Here is a 16712-nt window from a genome sequence, read left to right as displayed (position 1 = left end):
GTTGTCTTAGATGCGATGATCGGGTCGGCGCGTCACGGCCAAGCAGCAGGATGGATAGTGGCGTGTTTCGATGACAATAGTCTTGTCCTTCAACTTCGTGCAAGATAGAACAATTGGGTATCAATACTAGTCAGTGCAGATCGGCAATATCGTTGAAGAAAGCACTGAGGAATTTGAGGGAAGAGTTTGAAATGCGGAGTGTGGAAACTAGAAGCAGGCGCACGACTTTCCGCGATCTGGGTTGACTGGTGGCACCTTTTCCGGCGTAGGGCCGTCGAAGGGCCGTCGAAAAGTAGTTAGGCCCTCAGCAATCGATAGATGAACGGGTCTTCCCCGTCCAGCCGGCTGGCCTTTTCCCCTGAAATTGAAATCGCGAATTCAGGGGGCAGTTTAACCGTGCTCGTGATCTTGTCAAGGTTAAAACTGCCTACCCAATTGGAACACCACTGCCCAATGTGGAGCAATGGTTCCAATGTTTCCCCCGAAACGTCACCCCAGATTCGGCTATTCGTCAGCTTGTTCGCAAACCTTTTGATGCATGAGAAACATTTGGGGTGCATTTCGGGACATCCAGCATGAACCTTGTTCCAATTGTGATCTACATATAGATTCAATATTTCATGCGGACACTTCTTCTCGAATTTCAAGGAAGCTGATTACATACGGCAAATAACGTCTGAGCATGACATAGTATTAGAATATTATCTCTGAGCTTGTACCGCAAGCAACACAGAATCGTACAGGTCATCTACCCCCCAAGCCTTGAAATCGTAGAAGTACATGCAGAGCGCTCCAAAAGCCCTTTTTAAATCCCCAAACCAGAACGCTAATATTTTGCAACAGTACCAATAAACACGCAACCCTTGACTCCTGCTAGAATGTGCTTCACCTAAAAGCACTGACGCTAGCTCTTTCCCTCAATGTTCGCCGTCCCCCTTCACTCTTTGACCCTGCGGATGAGCCTGTCACTTTCATCCAATCTTCCCACTCTCTTGCTATCTCCATCAAGACACCACCCATGACAGCAGCTGAAGCCATGAGTCCATGCCCCTCACCCTCGAGGACTCGCACTTCACATCTCCTCATCGTCTTGCCTAGCCACCTGACATTCTCAACAGGAACTCTAGTGTCTTTGCTGCCATGGTGGATGACCACAGCTCGAGTGATGTCTACATATCTGAACCCGATCGTATGCCTTCTTTCCAGACACACCAGTAGGTCAACTGCAGGGTTCGCGCCGGAGGTAGCCAGATCCCAAATGGCGTGAGTGAGCCTTGTGTCGTAGGTCATCTGTCTTTCCTTATCGGCCAAGGTGCTTGCAGCAGCGGCTAGAATGGCGGCTTCATTATTCGGATCACTTGGATCCTTAGCTGCTCGTTCCAAAGCTCCGGCCTCGGAAGGATCTGGGTATATTGTTGAGTTTCTTCCATGATTCTCCTTATCCAGACCAGGTGTAACAGTGCTTCTTCCGCTAGTGGCGGGGGTATCACGCCCTGTTGTCGACTTACGTTTACCTCGTCGTTGAGACTTTGGTAGGCTGCTCGTGATCGAGCTACTCGTGGCGCTCATGAAGCTTGAGTTTGCGGCTTTCAGGATGGGAGTTGGAAGCGCTCTGAGAATCCGTTGTGACGTCGGAATTGAGTTGGTAGGTGGTGAGGCGACTTGAGCACCAAAGACGCTCATCTGAGAAGGGGGGATCCACGGTGCAAGTAGATGGATGCGACCACGGATATGCTGAGGCATCCGAAGAGCAGTTGCGAGTGCATAGATGGCACCAGCTGAGTGAGCCAGAATGGAGAACTTTGTGATTTTCAATGTTTGGCATATTGCGTAAACATCATCTGTGGAAGATTAGCAATTGTATTGTAGATCATCTGTCATAACGTACCTGGCCAACTGAGTGGTGTTGCAGTTCCATCATTGTATGGTTCACTATCCCCCACACCTGGTCTATCTGGTGTAATCAATCGCAGCTTCAGAGTAAGGGCAAGCTCGTCATAGAATGCTGTGATGTATCTTGTCAGGCCCATGCCAACACAACAGAAAACTGCGAATCCCTCTGAATCGCCGACTTCAGAGAATGAAATAGTTCTACCCGTCTGGGGATGTCTGATTTTCTGCGATAATCGAGGAGAGCAAAGATATGCTTCCACGGCATCATCGATGGAATCTGCACTCGTAGGTCTGTCATCCACATGGATTTGAGGTGCCTTGGTAGGTTCGGGTGAACCAACTCTTGACAGTGGATTTGAGCTACTTCGTTGATGCGAGTCTCTGTCGCTAGCCCTGGGACTTAATGGAGCAGATAACCGCTTCAGTCGTGACCCAGTTCGTTTGGATTGGGGAGTCTCAAGCGGTTCAGGGGTAGCTTTGCCGGATCTTCTCTTCTGGCTGGACGACCGATTACCTCGATCTGGGCTTGGTCTTGCTTTCCGCTGAGCGACAGCTGGTGAAGGAGCACCTTCTTCGGTATCCTGCATAACGCGCAACTGATCAACCTTAGCACTTCCAGCAACCTGTTTGCTTGCCAAAGTCGTCGTCTTTGCTGTGGGCATTTCTAAGTTATCCAACGGCTCCATCATCTTAGAAGTGGCTTCGCTGGGCTTGTGTTCCCTCTTGCTTCGTTCGCGTTTGCGATCTTGCTGTTGCTTGTCATGCTCATGGATTGTATCATCGGCGTCGTCATTTGCCTTCTGTTTTCCGCTCTGTCGGTTCGGTTTTTGAGAAGTCCGCTTCTTGGGCGTTGTGGCAGGCTTTCGTAGGGATGAGTCTCGAGTTGGGATAAATCTGCCAGATCCAATACCACCCTGACTACCAGTGCTGAGGGCTGGACTTACATTGTCCTCGTTGTGTAATCCCGAATTGGCATTGCGCCGAGTTGGCGATGACTCCTCGGGCTCCTCTCCGATCGCATTTTCTGCCATGAATGAGTCCGAGTCGAATTGCGGTAGCGGAATGCGATCCAAACCAAGTCCTTTTGTATTTCCTCCCACAGCTCCAACACTAGCTCTCTTCCGCTCCTGCTCCTTCTCCCGTAACCGTTCTTTGGAACTCATGTACATCAGCCCTCGTTGATTTCTTGCTTGTTTCTTGCCCCAGCTGTCACTCGATTTTTTTCTTCGTAATTCAGGACCTGGAACTATTCCCGGTTCGATAGAGAGATTGCCAATGCTGCTTGCATCGTCTTTCTCTTTCGAACCCGTAGACCCTTTCGAAGATGGCCTTGAGGTTCCTCGCAGGAAAGTCTTTAGAGGGCTTGATTGAGGTGATCGTGGCGCTGTAAGAGGTGAAAATCCGGATGGTGGTTTGGCTGTACGTATGACAGGAGGACTCGCAGCAAGTTCGTCCAAAGACTCTTCTGCAATTAAGTCGCGGAGTGATGGTTGCTCATATGCGCCGTAATCTATACCAAAACTTCCACCCGACGACCGAGGACCATTACTTCCGTTCAATTGACCAAATGTTTGGAAGGTCGCGTTTGTTGAAGCGGGGGAGGCAGGCGAAGATTGCGCAGTATTTTCGAAGAGCTGGTTCGCCGGAGAAGATATGATTGAAAGGGAAGTGATTAATGACGAGATCACCTCTGGTGAGGCTGGCTGCACGTGTACACGGTTGGAAGAATGCGCCGAGGGACCTTGCAGTGACTTTCGACGAGCATGTTGCCGCGCACGACTTGGTATTGGAGGAGGGGTTGTGTTCACGTCCATAGTGTCCATCGTTTTGGCTGCTTAGGCAGAAATCGTAACTCGAGGGCCACTTCAAGCCTGGTCCGACAAACTCACGGGGTATAGTGAGATTCTGCAGGATTAGGAAGTAGTTCGGCGATGCATTGACACTTTCAAAACGGGAGGCAAGAGAGGTAATGTTTCAGGAAACCCGAATTGGTGAACGCGTCGAGTATGTGACTCGAGGACCGTTTGACGATAGCTATGCCACGGAGGCCATTGGATAAGATGAATGCAGGTGGTGCCTTGGTACGAAGACTGGAGTAATTGCGGTCAGTGTCCAGATCTTTGCGCAGAGACGCTGTCGAGGTTGAGTGCAGAGGACGGGACGACCTTACGAAGGTTCTCCTGAGCGGCGATATGGAAGATACGCGACACACCTTTTCAGCACGCTACTGCAGGTGAGCTGCAGCACACCCAACTATAACTGCCTTGTCTCAGTCAATTGGAACTTTGTCGACGATCGAAGAGCGGTAGCGCAAGGGAGAGAATAGTCAAGTCTAGATCTGCGGTGGAAGAGGTGTCAAACAAAGAGTTGCAGGAAACGGCGTTGATTTGACTTCTCCACTAATAACGCGGCAAGCGGGAGGACCAAAGGGGTGCCACGGGACCAAGGGAAGCAGTGGTTTTTCGACTGAGCCGTCCGGTAATTGATTGGGATCATGCAGACTCTGCACGAGGCTGTTGGCAATGATCGTTGAGGAGGGGAACATGCAGGAAATCCTTTTTGCCCGAAAAGAAGCAACTCTGCGGAGAATCGAATGGAGGAGAGGAAAGGTCTTGGGATGCGTGCACGAGCATGCCCCCTGCTCGCAAATTAATTGCAAAAGCGAGGACGGCGGCCCCTGGCAGCGGAAACGAATAGGAGGGCACAGACGCTCCGAATTCCCCGTCGAACATGCGCGGACGTGGGGTGGTGCCGTGGTGCATGCGGAATTTGGCCCAGCGAGGTGTGTCCCAGGAAAAGGGGGGGTAGGCATGGCAATGGGCACATCCAGTATGGGTCCAGTCCAGTGGTCATGGAGACTTGGGTACGGGCCGGGCCTGCTCAAGCTGAGAGGCTCGTGACTGCATATCAGAGCAGCATACAAACCTGCTGCTTTGGGTCCATCCGTTTTTGATCCATCAAGCTTCGTTTCCCGCCGTTCTGCCGAAGTTACAGTAGGGTTCATGGCATGATCTCCGATGGTCGACTTCGACTCGACTCTCAGCCGACCACTGTGCACAGATCTCTCGGAGCCCTCGCCCCCCTCCCCCCTGAATCTATCCGCACCCCCTTGATTGGGCCTTAGCCGAACCCGGTCAGCGGACGTCTTCTGGTCTCGCCTAACCCCTGCCAGCATGCAAAACCTGTTGCCAACCAAGGCTGAACTATGTCATCAGGCTTGACAGCAAATAAACCTTGCGACAACAGCAACGTAAGTCCAGACGAAGGCCGAGAAGCTCTCGATGCCAACGTCTTCTCATTCTATCGCGTTACACATCATTTCCAGCACATTCTAAGATCTCTTCAATTCGTCAAATACATCCAGCTATGGACGCCTTGCTCTCTGTCCCCGTCTTGGGCTACTTTCTCATGCCAGGCTTGACGACGTACTCAACGAGTCTGAACCTCTTGTTCTTCTACATGGTATGAATGCAAGATCTAGGAAATTTGGAAGAAATCTAATCAATTACAGACCTGGAGCACTCTTGTATGTCTGCAGAATTGCTTCAGGGCAGCAAAGTACTGACCGATTGGGAAAGGTCCTCTCCCAACCCCCTTTAAAAGTCGAAGTCGTAGCAGTCCTGGGCACTCGTCTACTCTTCTTCCTGGTGCCTTCGCTGTTCTTTCTCCTCTTCGATTCGATTATACCCAGTGTCAGTGTCAGTTTCAAAACACAGGGTGCCGATGGCTTGCCAACAAGAGGTAGAGGTGCCACACGAGGGGGAAACAGGACACAGTGGTATCAAATTATCGGTGTCAGCCTCCTTAATATTCTCCTGAGTGCTGCTATCCAAGCTGGGGTTGAATTGCTGTTTACGGAGGTCTTTCATATTCGAAGCGCTTTGAAGGTTACAACAACTCTTCCTATGCCCTGGTCAATCGCCAAAGACGTCCTCCGAGGATTGCTCCTTCGTGAAGTATATTATTCCATCAGAAATGCTTACCAAATACTCACCGTTTCAGGTTATTCAATACTACTTTCATCGATTTCTCTTGCACGAAAACTCTAATATCCTAAGCAGGCTTCATAGCTCCTGGTTTCATTCGGTGACCGCACCATACTCATTCGTGGCTCATTACGACCATCCAGCATCATATATCTTCTTCCGATTTCTGCCCACCTACCTCCCCTCCATAATCTTTCGGGTTCACCTCTTGACATACCTCCTCCTTCTTGCCATTATTACCTTCGAAGAGACTCTCACTCTCTCTGGGTATGCAAGTGTCCCAGGAATAATTCTAGGAGGTATTGCACGGAGGCAAGACCTTCATAGCGAAGGGCGAGGGAGAGGCAACTTTGCCCCTTGGGGGCTGTTAGATTGGATCCATGGAACAAGTGTCGGAGGAGACGTTCTTGACGACATGAAAGACGAAGCCGAAAAACATCAAGTGAAAGAACGTGGCGGGAAGGCGTTGGAAAATGCGAAACAGGGTGGTAAGGAAGGACTCAGGGGATGGAACGCAAGAAGGAAGAGTTCAAAAAGGCGTAGTTGAATTATTTTGATCTTAGCTTGGGCTTTCTTGGTTTGTTTGGTTTTATACCCCTTTGGTGTTTTCTGCGGTAGTACTGTACATCGGGAGAAGTCTATGTTTAAGACACCAGAAGGGAAGGCAACAATCATGTGATTCCATTCTCGATCTTCCCGAGAATTTAAGATGGCATTCTGAGCAATTTCCATGCAAATGGTTTCACTTGGTGATAGTTTGCATCGAGCTAAGCCGCGTTTGCCGTTCTGCAGCCCCATCTCTGGACAAAAAAGGCGGCACAATGTCCCCAGTTAAAGTTGGTCATAGCAAATTCTTCCTCTCCAAAATGTACACCTGCCTGTGTTATTGTACATTTAAAGACTGCTCCCTTTAAATGTTCCAGAAACTCCCGTACATCGGAATTCCATCCTCAATAAATGTCCAGCGTTGACTGTGGAAATTAGTGCCGCTTTTTTGTCCTTCGCGAGGGGCCGTGTGTAACAAGCTTAAATCCAACGACGCTTTGTGAGTCTTACTCCTGAATGGAAGCTTCCGAGCCGTCCGTAAAGTCTTAACTGGCCAGCCAATAACAGACTCCAGGAGATGATGCTCTCCAAATCAAAATCCGTTCCGAAAGTCTTAGACGTCATCCCGCCCCTTTAGTCTGCCAGTTCGACTCAATGTCGAAGAGGCTAGGCAAAATCGGGACATGTGCAGGCCAAACATCGATATCACTCCCAAATCGCACGCTGATCGGGAATGATCTCATACTCTAGAACTTCTCTTGGGCAACTCCGAGCGCAATCCAGACTTTCAGAAGCTTCAAGAAGTCCGAAGGCCGAAAAGGATTGGCAGAAAAGCCTGCCAAGCACTACTACTTCAATATAATGACGATATGAAGTGACCTTTCTTATTGTATTGAACCATTGAGCCTGATGACGAGCTTTCAGTGGTAAAGAAATTTACTACTTCAAAACTCGTCAGCCCCTTATTTCTTCCTTTTCCAATATTGAGTACTCCCAAGTGGCCATACTTTGTTTTTATATCTCACGAAGATGAAGGAACTCGTCAGGGACACTATTGTTGGACATCTGCTCCGCTTGGCAACTACAAGGAGGGTGCTTCAATACGAGGAAGAGAGAGATCAGTCATTATGGAAACGATATGTCGACAAAGAGAAGAGTGGGAGGATGGCACATCACGGCAGCCCGGAAGAAGAGGAAGAGGAAGAGACGGGCGATGCAAGTGACAACAGTACGCAAGAACAACAAAGAGCAGGTGTGGCGGAAGGAAACACAACGGCCACTACTCGCAACAGCTCAGATACTCAAGTGGGAAGCGGAGATGCACAGAGAAATGAAGTGAGCGGGGTTCCAGTCGATCCAGAGAAGGGCAGAGATGTATCGATTGTCACCTGGTTTGGAGATGACGATCCAGAAGTATATATATCTCCAGACCGCCCCTCGGGATGAATCTTCATTGACTTAGTGCAGAACCCCTTGAATTGGTCGACTGGGAAGAAATTCCTCGTGACATTCTTGATATGTCTCTTGACATTCTCGGTTTACATTGGATCTGCTATTTACTCGGCCGGCACTCAGGGTGTAATGGAACGATTTAGAGTTAGTCAGGTGGCAGCTACCTTGGGTCTCACTCTTTTCGTCGCTGGATACGGGCTGGGTCCTATGGTTTGGGCGCCAATGTCTGAGATCCCTCAGATCGGTCGAAACCCAATATATATCGGCACACTAGTGGTCTTTGTATTCTTCCAGTTCGCCGTCATTTACGCCAAAAATTTCGGGATGCTACTGGCGTTCAGATTCTTGACTGGGCTGTTTGGCTCTCCGGTGCTTGCAACAGGCGGCGCGAGTTTGTCGGACATGTATATGCCTGCTAAACGTGGTAAGTTTAGTCCCTTCCCCTCCCTGCCATCTTCATACTTGGGGTTGGAAAGCCAGGAGCTATTTCAAGGGCCGTCTTGACTTCTTTGCCCTCGCATTGGGAGCAAGGCAGGCCCAAGCTCTTCGCACCTAACTCTTTCATACTTTTGCAGTGCTGATTCACCGTTTAGCGTACGCCATCGGAATTTGGGGCATAGCAGCGATTTCAGGCCCCGTGCTAGGACCACTGATAGGGGGGTTTGCAGCACAACATAAAGGTTGGCAATGGCCAATCTGGGAACTCCTCTGGCTTTCCGGATTCAGCCTTATCGTCCTGGCCATCTTCCTTCCTGAGACCTCCTCTGCCAACATTCTTTACCGCAGGAGTCGACGTCTTCGCAAGCTGACAGGGAGAAACGACCTGAAGTGTGAACCTGAGCTTATGAGCGAGCAGATGACCAGCAAAGAGATTGTTCTGATGACTTTGGTCAGGCCATTCTCACTCAACTTCCTGGAGCCGATCTTATTCCTTCTTAACTTATACATCGCTCTCATCTACGGTATCCTATACGTATGGTTTGAGTCCTTCGCTATTGTGTTTGAGGGGATATACGGCTTCAATCTCGGAGAGGAAGGATTATCATTCGTCGGCATACTCGTTGGCTCCCTTGTCGTTATCCCACCTTTCTTTCTCTACTTGTATTTCATCCAGGAGCCTCAATTCAACGAGAATGGCGAGATAAAGCCGGAGAAGCGACTACCACCAGCCTGCATTGGAGGTTTTTGCATTCCACTCTGTCTCTTCTGGTTTGGTTGGACCGCCAGGCCATCAGTACATTGGATCGTGCCCATTATTGGATCCGGCTGGTTTTCCGTGGGAGCTTTCCTGCTCTTCAATTCGGTGCTCAATTACCTTGGCGATGCATATCCAGATTATGCGGCCTCGGTCTATGCGGGGAATGACTTCATGAGATCGAGCTTTGGTGCGGGGTTTCCCTTGTTCGCGGCTGCTATGTATACAAACCTTGGAGTGGGTTGGGCTAGCTCGACGTTGGGATTTTTATCTATTGCGTTTATCCCCATTCCATTCGTGCTGTGTATCTACGGGGAGAGAATTCGGAAAGCTAGCAAGAGGGCAAGACATGACTTGTAAGAGGCGATGAGATAGAAAGGAGGGTCGTGATGGAATCATAGCGTTCCTTCACATCGGGGGGTGCGGGTGCTGAGATAAATCAGGATTGGCGTTCCTCCCCGGCATCAATATTTTAATCTCAAAATTGTGTATATATATAAGGTTTGTTAATCATTGAAGTCCGATTAATCATTCAAACAACGAATAGTTAATTTCACCAGTTGGCAGGGAAGTCCAGGAACAATGTAGGCAGTCTGAACCATAAAACCTGTAACCTTCACACTCATAGGATTCAAGCATGCAGGAAGAATCGATGTGCCACAGAGCGGCTTATCATCTCGAACAGTTCGAGGACAAGAGCACCAACGAGGCAGATAATAATGACTCAATGTTTTCTCTTGTACGGTCGCCGAATCATTGTTCTCAACTCTCAGAGCCAAGTGTGTGGACTGGTCACCAGCCAAAAACGTGTCGATATTCTGTTCGATACCTTGATGGTCGTCGCCAGCGGGGCAAGGTCCACTCGTGCCTTCCACTTTCAGAGTACAACCTCAACAAGGTATAGGCCGCCACGACGGTTTCTACCTTCGGTACTTTTTAGAGTGAATGGTGTCTCTGGAAAAGTTTTCTTCTCATTATCCCGCGGTCTCTTGAGTTATTCTCATCAAGAACCACGCATCTTTATATCCATGCACATTACCAAGATATCTTCCTTCATTTTGGACCTCGAAGTTTCATTGTTCCAAAGGTTACAAGTCTAGCGAGCGAGCTTCGACATAATGCATGGCTCGTGGGACCTGTTTCGAAGTGACGGAGGTATTGACTTGGTCCCCGAGTTATCACTATTGATTGTACAGCAAGTCGTGGATGAATGTCCGAATGCCATCAGATCTCTGCTACTTCTGTCAAAGGTTCATGGCCGCTCACCTTTCCGATGCATTGCACCACCTAACCTTCGTACAGTCGTTCCACTCCTTACTTAGAAGATACGAAAAGTCAATCACTCGCCGTGTCTCGTACAATGATCAGCGACTAGCATATACGAACAACGACGAACTGATAATCCTCTCATCCCGACTGCCACCAAGAGATAACCCAGTCAGAGCACTCTCGTATCCATGGCTTTCTGAGCTGCGATGCCGTAGTACAATCATCGACTTCCTTGCCAACCACAATATCACCCAGATGGTGGATCACACCAATGACTGGCCGACCTTGGACGTTCCAAAAGCAGAGCTCCAATGCCGTCTGGACTTATTCAAGCGAAAGGCTTTCTTGCTACTGTACCGACTTGCAGATTGTGCGGTTGGACTTGATAGAACTGGAAACATTCGCGCTCGACAATCCTTGTTTTTAGACAATCTCTCCACCCATGAATTAGCCACGCTTGGGATTATGGTCGAGGTGATTGGGCAGGGGTACTTTACCTTGACGAAAGCTTTATTATTCTCGGAGCATCGGAACAATGACGTTCTTTTGGCATCCATTTCGGAGTCGTCCTACTTTTATTCTCCGAATTCTGTCCCGTACAATGACACGATGAACGACAACTGGATCCGAGAGTGTATGTGTGTTTTTGAGGACCGTATGTATTTCCAAATTTGATTGTTCCAGGAGTTGGGGAACTTTTAAGCACCCCTCTTCCCTTACTCGAATGTATAGCTGATTCGAGATTTCCTAGTGACGCAAAGGCACGGGTAAGCATACACTCAGGGGTTTTAACCAAGCAGTGCTGATCACCGGGCCCTATAGGCCATATTTTGCCTGGGCATACCTTGCTGGGTCGGACGATATAACGAGAAGACTAGATTTGTGGGCGAGGCAAGTACCTTTCTATATTTGCTGAACATTGGCCCAATGTACCGTACCAGCAAGGTTTGGTAAGATTACAATCGGAAATTCAATGTCCCTCAATGTACCAATAAGGTTCGGTATAATCGGGAACTCATTGTCCCTAAATGTACCGATAATGTCTGGAACAATGGCTGACTACTACCAGGTCAGAATTAAAGCAAGGGTTGGACGATATGAACGCCTTCGAGTTGGGGTATACGATGTCATTTGCGAGCTTGCAGAGTGTGGTATGGAGAATCTTCTGTAAAAAGGCCAACTGCAGCCTCCAGGATAGCTGGACTCCAGCCAAGGCCATGATCGAGGCTGAGCTGGTACAGTACAAAATTGATTGAATGGAAGCGTGTCGGGACAGCGACTTGATGCTCACGAGACATTAAAATAGACTAGAGACAGTGGTATTAAACAAGAATTAACAGGAGTGTAACTTTGAAAATGCCGAGATATGATCCATGACTGAAATACGTTACTCCTACCAATCCACTAGATATTCCTCATCTCGCAAATCAAGCTTCCCCCATTTCCCCAGCGCAGGCTGGAACAGCGTCTCCATTGTTCTCCTATGCTGAATTTTATCCCAATATTCAGGACCGCTGCAGAGGCCGTAAATAATAAGACTCTTCAGCTCCAGGCACTCCATACGCTTTGCACCCCGCTCCAATTGCTCATCGTAAAGGTCCTGAGGTAGTTCAAGATCCTGAAGTTGTCGATATGAATAACCCCTCAAATCGAGCACAAGCGTCTCCAGGTTTGGCAAGGTGTTCCAATCCACCGTTAGGGCCCAAGCCCAAGTGTGACGGAAAGCGAGTGAGGAGACTAGCCTGTCCTCAGAGTCCAGTGTGAAGACGAGGTGGCGAATCGTGTATCGATACTGATCAACGCAGTCGTGGTCGTAAGAACCTTCATCAAACCGTGAAATCTTCATTTGAAATTCCGGAGAGCCTTGGCCTTTGCATTCCGGCGCATCGATGAAGTCAAGAAGGCGGGTTGCTCGATAATCCCGCTCCAACTTGCTCATGTGGTCTAGTGAACGAAACCATCCTCGGACATTCTCGGGGTTTGTGCGGAAGGAAGGCCTACGCAACGTGCAGTGACGCGACTTGAATACAAAGACGTTATGTTGGAAGAAGGCCCTGTACCCTTCTGAGTGGATAAGTTGACACCTCGAGGTGTAGCATGTCGAAGGTGTGCAAGGGGCCATGTCTAAGTCGAATAGCGTGGGTGGGTCCTCTGTGTGGGCACCAGCTCTGCATTCCCACGGATTGTAGCAACGACCAAACAAATGTTTGATACATTTGGGTTGAGGCACCACAGCCTCGGTGATGACCGTTCTTTGCAACTCTCCAGGTAATCGATGGAGGAAATCGTGGACTTGCAGATTCAGGATCCATGGGTTTAGGCAATTTCCCTGATGTTTCCTGCATTTGTTGTGCTGTAGAACACAACTGGTATTCTCTTGAGAAACATGGACATCTGTCATTTCAATCTCCATCTTGGGTTGCGAATAGGAGTATTATTAAAGGCACTGGATAAGAATGTTTTCAATGAATGAACAATGTTGTAAAAATGTAAAAATGACTAAATATCTGCCACTAAATGACAACTTGTACGAGATAGAGGAGACAGGTGTGCTTTAGTCATTTGGACCATATTTTCCCGGCGTGATTCACGGATTCTCCGGACTAACTAGTCAAGGGCATGAACCGTTCGCGTGCCATGAGTTACTGACAAAAGACAAAATGAGAGGAAAGCTAAGGGTGTAGCGCTGCAGTAATATGAAAAAGGTTACGCAGAAGCTGAACCGGTAGTTAAGAAAACCACAGTTGAAAGCAGAAGGGTGTATCTGCACGTGATGAGTCGCTAACCGAAATCCTTAGCGGCGAATTTCGTTCTGTCGCGATTTCAGCTTGGGTTTGACGCGACAATGTATCCAAAAGCCCAGCACCTCCAGAGCATCCGAATTCCTGCTGGGCCCGCACAACCACTGCAGAAGTGCGATTTATACTGAAATGCTAGCGCGATCTGGCTCTCTCTTCAACGCAACTGATTGAGCGTTGCGCCTCGCGTAGTGTCCTTCCGCGCATTCCTTCTCCCTCCGCTCACGAAAGCGTTCACCTTATCCCTCTGAGCGGATATGAGTTGAGAGTTGCCCATGATGATGGCTCCTAAGAACCCCCCGCAGTCTTTTATATCGAGCTATGCTCCCCGATTACGCACATACGCCAATTCTCTCCTCACACCAGTGATCCAACCGGCAACAGCGCTCGCTGCACCTTCGGTACGGACAACCAAGCGAGGGACAACTGCAATAAACTATGCGGAGGACGGATATGAAGATTACGATGAAGAAGATGATGATAACAGCAGGAGAAGGCCGACGGGTTTGAGGAGCATAAGAAGGGATGAGTCCGGGCAGCCAAAGCAAGACCAAGCGGAAAAGGTTGGGAAAGAAGTAATAGCTCCGGTAGATGCTCAAGGAATATGGAGAGATTGGATGGGCAAGGCAAGGACGGCTAAGCCAGACTTGCAAAATTATGCCCAGACAGCCTTGCCTTTGACGCTCGTCCCGATCAGAATCGATCTCGACATTCCTCCATTCCAACCTTCAGCGCCTCTGCCAATACCGCATGGGACCGGCTATGGTCAAATCGATAGTTCTCTACCGATATACAGACCACAAGAGATGACTGTGCCATATCGACTGAAAGACATCTTCCTATGGAATCTTCACGAAACTTTAACAACAACAGACCAGTTTGCACAGACCATGGTTCAAGATCTTGATCTGCCAAACCGTGCACAGATGGCTGGCGAGATTAGCAAACAAATCCGAACGCAACTGGAAGAGTATGCTGGTGTTGCGCTTCATCCTCTCTTCCATTCACAACAAATGTCCACAGCAAATGGAATTGTAACGACGATCAAACAAGAAGCTTCACGAGATGCGTCAGCAACACCAGCGGCCAGTGGAAATGCGACACCCCTGCGTACTGTCACTACCCAATCCCATGGATTACCCTCGCCTCTGAAGAAAACCGAGAACGGAGTCGCTGAAGAGATCACCGCTGAGGCTGTAGCCATTCCACCAGAGTCAGATGATTTCAATCCTGATGACATGTACCGGTGTATCGTCACACTGAACATTAATCTCTCGAATCACCTATACACTGACAAATTCGAATGGTCACTTCTTCACCCCCCAGGAACAGCTGAGATGTTTGCAAAGCAAACTTGTGCTGACCTTGGCCTTCCCGGAGAATGGGTTCCAGCAATGACGCATGCTATCTATGAAGCTGTTCTACGGCTCAAAAAGGAAGCCTGTGAGAGCGGTGGACTGGTCGGTGGATATGGTGGCGAGATTCCCAATGAGGCTGCGCACGGCGCCGAAGCTGGCTGGAGATATGACAACGAGCACTTAGCGGATGAATGGGAACCAAAGGTTGAGCAACTTTCGAAGGAAGAGATCGAGAAGAGAGAAGGCGACAGAGAACGGCAGATCAGAAGACTCAGACGAGAGACTGCTAGATTCTCATCGAGCACGGGAATGATGGGGGGAATGCCACAGGCCACCGAAAACAGAGGTTTTTTCGATCCCGAGCCAGTTGAAGAGCGAATGGGCAGAGGCGAGCGGAGCAAGAAGAAGCGACGTTTCAGGAGTTTGAGTCCAGTTGGTAGGTCCGGTACCCCTGGAGGCCGAGGTACTCCTGATAATGGTGGCATTGCCGGGTATGGTGGCGGTGGTTCTCTCAACGACTATGAACGAAACACGTGGAGATGTTCTCACTGTAAAGTGTGGGGAACTGCGGTCTGGGCTGTCAGGGATGGACCATATGGTCCTAGAGTGAGTCTATACTTGCTATCTGCGTGTCAGCTTGGGGACATTGCTAACAGAACCCAGACGCTCTGCAACAACTGCGGTTTCCTGTACGAACGTGATCGCAAGCTACCAAAGTGGGCAAAAGATCTACATAAGATAGATCTTCGTGCCATGGACTACCGATGAAGACGGGGGATGAGTTTATTTACGTGCTTCATTATTGCGTCTCTACGGATGGTATCTTGGAGTCTGAGATGGTGTGGGTGCATTTTGCGTGCTTGAGATCCCGTCGACTGGAATTCGGGAAGGAGAAAATGCTAGAGATAGCGACAACGATATTGTACAGTAGTAGAGACTACCTAATCAGTCTACTTTGACTTTAAAAGTTGCAACAATGACTATATTTGAGAAAAGTGGGTCACAGGGCAATGGGATTGAAAATGTGTAAGCAACGTTTGTGAGTTTTGCTTACAAAAGCTGCAAGGTTCCTGCTGCCAGCCTCGAGTTTTGGCCTTAAGTCCATGCACATATGATTAGCCCTCGCATGCGGCAAGAGTATGTAAAGCAAGAATGACACCCAGCCCAGTCAGTGAGATCTTTGGAAACCCCAGCCTATGACCAGAGCACACCTTACTCCAGTTCCATGCCCCAAAGCATGCCTATTCCAGTCGAGTCCGCTTCGCCTCGGCCTCCTCACTCCCCTCCCGCTCGCGCTTGATGCTTGGGCCTTCCTTGTTGTCCTGTGCTGGCTTTGGGCCCGACTTTGGCAACATTGGGCGGATCTTTTCTCCTACAACATTCCTCGAGCCAGTGATCTTGACCTCCGCAACCGCCGTGACAGTGATAGGTCTTGGTCGTCCATCCTCGTCAATCATTGGCACTCCTTGTCCGCTCATGCTCATTGCCTTGAGAGATCCGACAATACCCTGCACAATCTTGTTGACGGCTTGTGCAGTGTCGACAGCGACTAGGTTGTTGTCGCCTTGGATGTGGAGGGGGACCTGGATGATAATGTTGATCGCTGAAAGAGAACTCGATTCATCTTCGGCTCCTTCCTCTCCATCCTCTTCGTCCTCCGAGTAGTCTGTGTTGTTAGTGTCGGGCGTAAGATGACGAACAAGTGAGTCTGACATACCGGGTGGTGCGCCGCCGCCATAGGCTGGTGGAGGGGTTTGGTTGGCGTTGCCTGGAAGGGCAGAACCGCGAGAAGCCATTGAGAAGCTTCAAGATTCAGAATATGAAGTAGTCTTCGGATAAGAACGAGGACTGCCTCTGTGGAGGTGGCGATAATGTTTGCGTATGTGTTGGTTGTGGTGTTGTTGTTGAAAGAAATGGAGAAAGGTGACAATCAGATACAACTTTGATAATTGAGTATCCCAGTCTCGGAAGTTACGAAGAGTGAATGGAAGCTGTGAGATAGGTTCTAGGGCTGTGATAATCCTGAGCAGATGTGAAGGATTTGCGCACTTGAGACCAGATGGTGAAGTTGGAAAAGAAAGGAGTTCGAAGAGCTGCAGAGGGCATTTAAATAAATACATATCAATCAATCATAGAAGATACTACCTATTCCATTGATTTGTTCGTATTGTCATTGCATGGAATTTAGGCTTCCCATTGTTGTGCAGTGAACAAT

General features: G+C 49.1%; 8 protein-coding genes across 8 annotated transcripts; 4 read left to right on the top strand and 4 right to left on the bottom strand.

The window, feature by feature from the left end:
- Positions 1-885: 885 nt before the first annotated feature.
- On the bottom strand, positions 886-3707 carry K444DRAFT_537291 (alpha/beta-hydrolase; the record flags this gene model as incomplete). Its single annotated transcript, XM_024875453.1, has 2 exons — positions 886-1841; positions 1889-3707. 2 exons carry the CDS (start codon positions 3705-3707, stop codon positions 886-888), a joined length of 2775 nt encoding a protein of 924 aa, XP_024732810.1.
- A 202-nt stretch (positions 3708-3909) lies between these two features.
- Positions 3910-4866, bottom strand: K444DRAFT_83276 (uncharacterized protein). The gene is made up of 2 exons (XM_024888746.1): positions 4106-4866; positions 3910-3983 (listed from the first exon to the last, which is right to left on the bottom strand). The coding sequence occupies exon 1, from the start codon at positions 4703-4705 to the stop codon at positions 4226-4228; it is 480 nt and encodes a 159-aa protein (XP_024732809.1). The 5' UTR covers positions 4706-4866; the 3' UTR covers positions 3910-3983; positions 4106-4225.
- Positions 4867-5259: 393 nt separating this feature from the next.
- Positions 5260-6426, top strand: K444DRAFT_633426 (sterol desaturas-like protein family; the record flags this gene model as incomplete). Its single annotated transcript, XM_024883607.1, has 4 exons — positions 5260-5355; positions 5405-5419; positions 5472-5849; positions 5896-6426. The coding sequence occupies 4 exons, from the start codon at positions 5260-5262 to the stop codon at positions 6424-6426; spliced, it is 1020 nt and encodes a 339-aa protein (XP_024732808.1).
- A 1028-nt stretch (positions 6427-7454) lies between these two features.
- Positions 7455-9610, top strand: K444DRAFT_596019 (putative caffeine resistance protein 5; the record flags this gene model as incomplete). The annotated part of the gene is made up of 3 exons (XM_024878414.1): positions 7455-7838; positions 7893-8301; positions 8471-9610. 3 exons carry the CDS (start codon positions 7455-7457, stop codon positions 9430-9432), a joined length of 1755 nt encoding a protein of 584 aa, XP_024732807.1. The 3' UTR covers positions 9433-9610.
- A 517-nt stretch (positions 9611-10127) lies between these two features.
- On the top strand, positions 10128-11666 carry K444DRAFT_83177 (uncharacterized protein). The gene is made up of 4 exons (XM_024888745.1): positions 10128-10996; positions 11093-11108; positions 11164-11232; positions 11411-11666. The coding sequence occupies exons 1-4, from the start codon at positions 10279-10281 to the stop codon at positions 11595-11597; spliced, it is 990 nt and encodes a 329-aa protein (XP_024732806.1). The 5' UTR covers positions 10128-10278; the 3' UTR covers positions 11598-11666.
- On the bottom strand, positions 11409-12527 carry K444DRAFT_616982 (uncharacterized protein). The gene has a single exon (XM_024881031.1). It carries the CDS (start codon positions 12461-12463, stop codon positions 11735-11737), a length of 729 nt encoding a protein of 242 aa, XP_024732805.1. The 5' UTR covers positions 12464-12527; the 3' UTR covers positions 11409-11734.
- Positions 12528-13181: 654 nt separating this feature from the next.
- Positions 13182-15488, top strand: K444DRAFT_568118 (SNF5-domain-containing protein). The gene is made up of 2 exons (XM_024877192.1): positions 13182-15103; positions 15161-15488. Exons 1-2 carry the CDS (start codon positions 13415-13417, stop codon positions 15263-15265), a joined length of 1794 nt encoding a protein of 597 aa, XP_024732804.1. The 5' UTR covers positions 13182-13414; the 3' UTR covers positions 15266-15488.
- Positions 15489-15528: 40 nt separating this feature from the next.
- K444DRAFT_83165 (uncharacterized protein) lies at positions 15529-16636 on the bottom strand. The gene has a single exon (XM_024888744.1). The coding sequence runs from the start codon at positions 16291-16293 to the stop codon at positions 15739-15741; it is 555 nt and encodes a 184-aa protein (XP_024732803.1). The 5' UTR covers positions 16294-16636; the 3' UTR covers positions 15529-15738.
- Between the last annotated feature and the right edge of the window lie 76 nt (positions 16637-16712).

This window comes from Hyaloscypha bicolor (assembly GCF_002865645.1).
Source record: "Hyaloscypha bicolor E unplaced genomic scaffold K444scaffold_124, whole genome shotgun sequence".
In the NCBI taxonomy this organism is placed as follows: domain Eukaryota; kingdom Fungi; phylum Ascomycota; class Leotiomycetes; order Helotiales; family Hyaloscyphaceae; genus Hyaloscypha; species Hyaloscypha bicolor.
The sequence above is the reverse complement of the archived record's forward strand: the minus strand, read 5'-3'. Positions and strand labels throughout refer to the sequence as shown.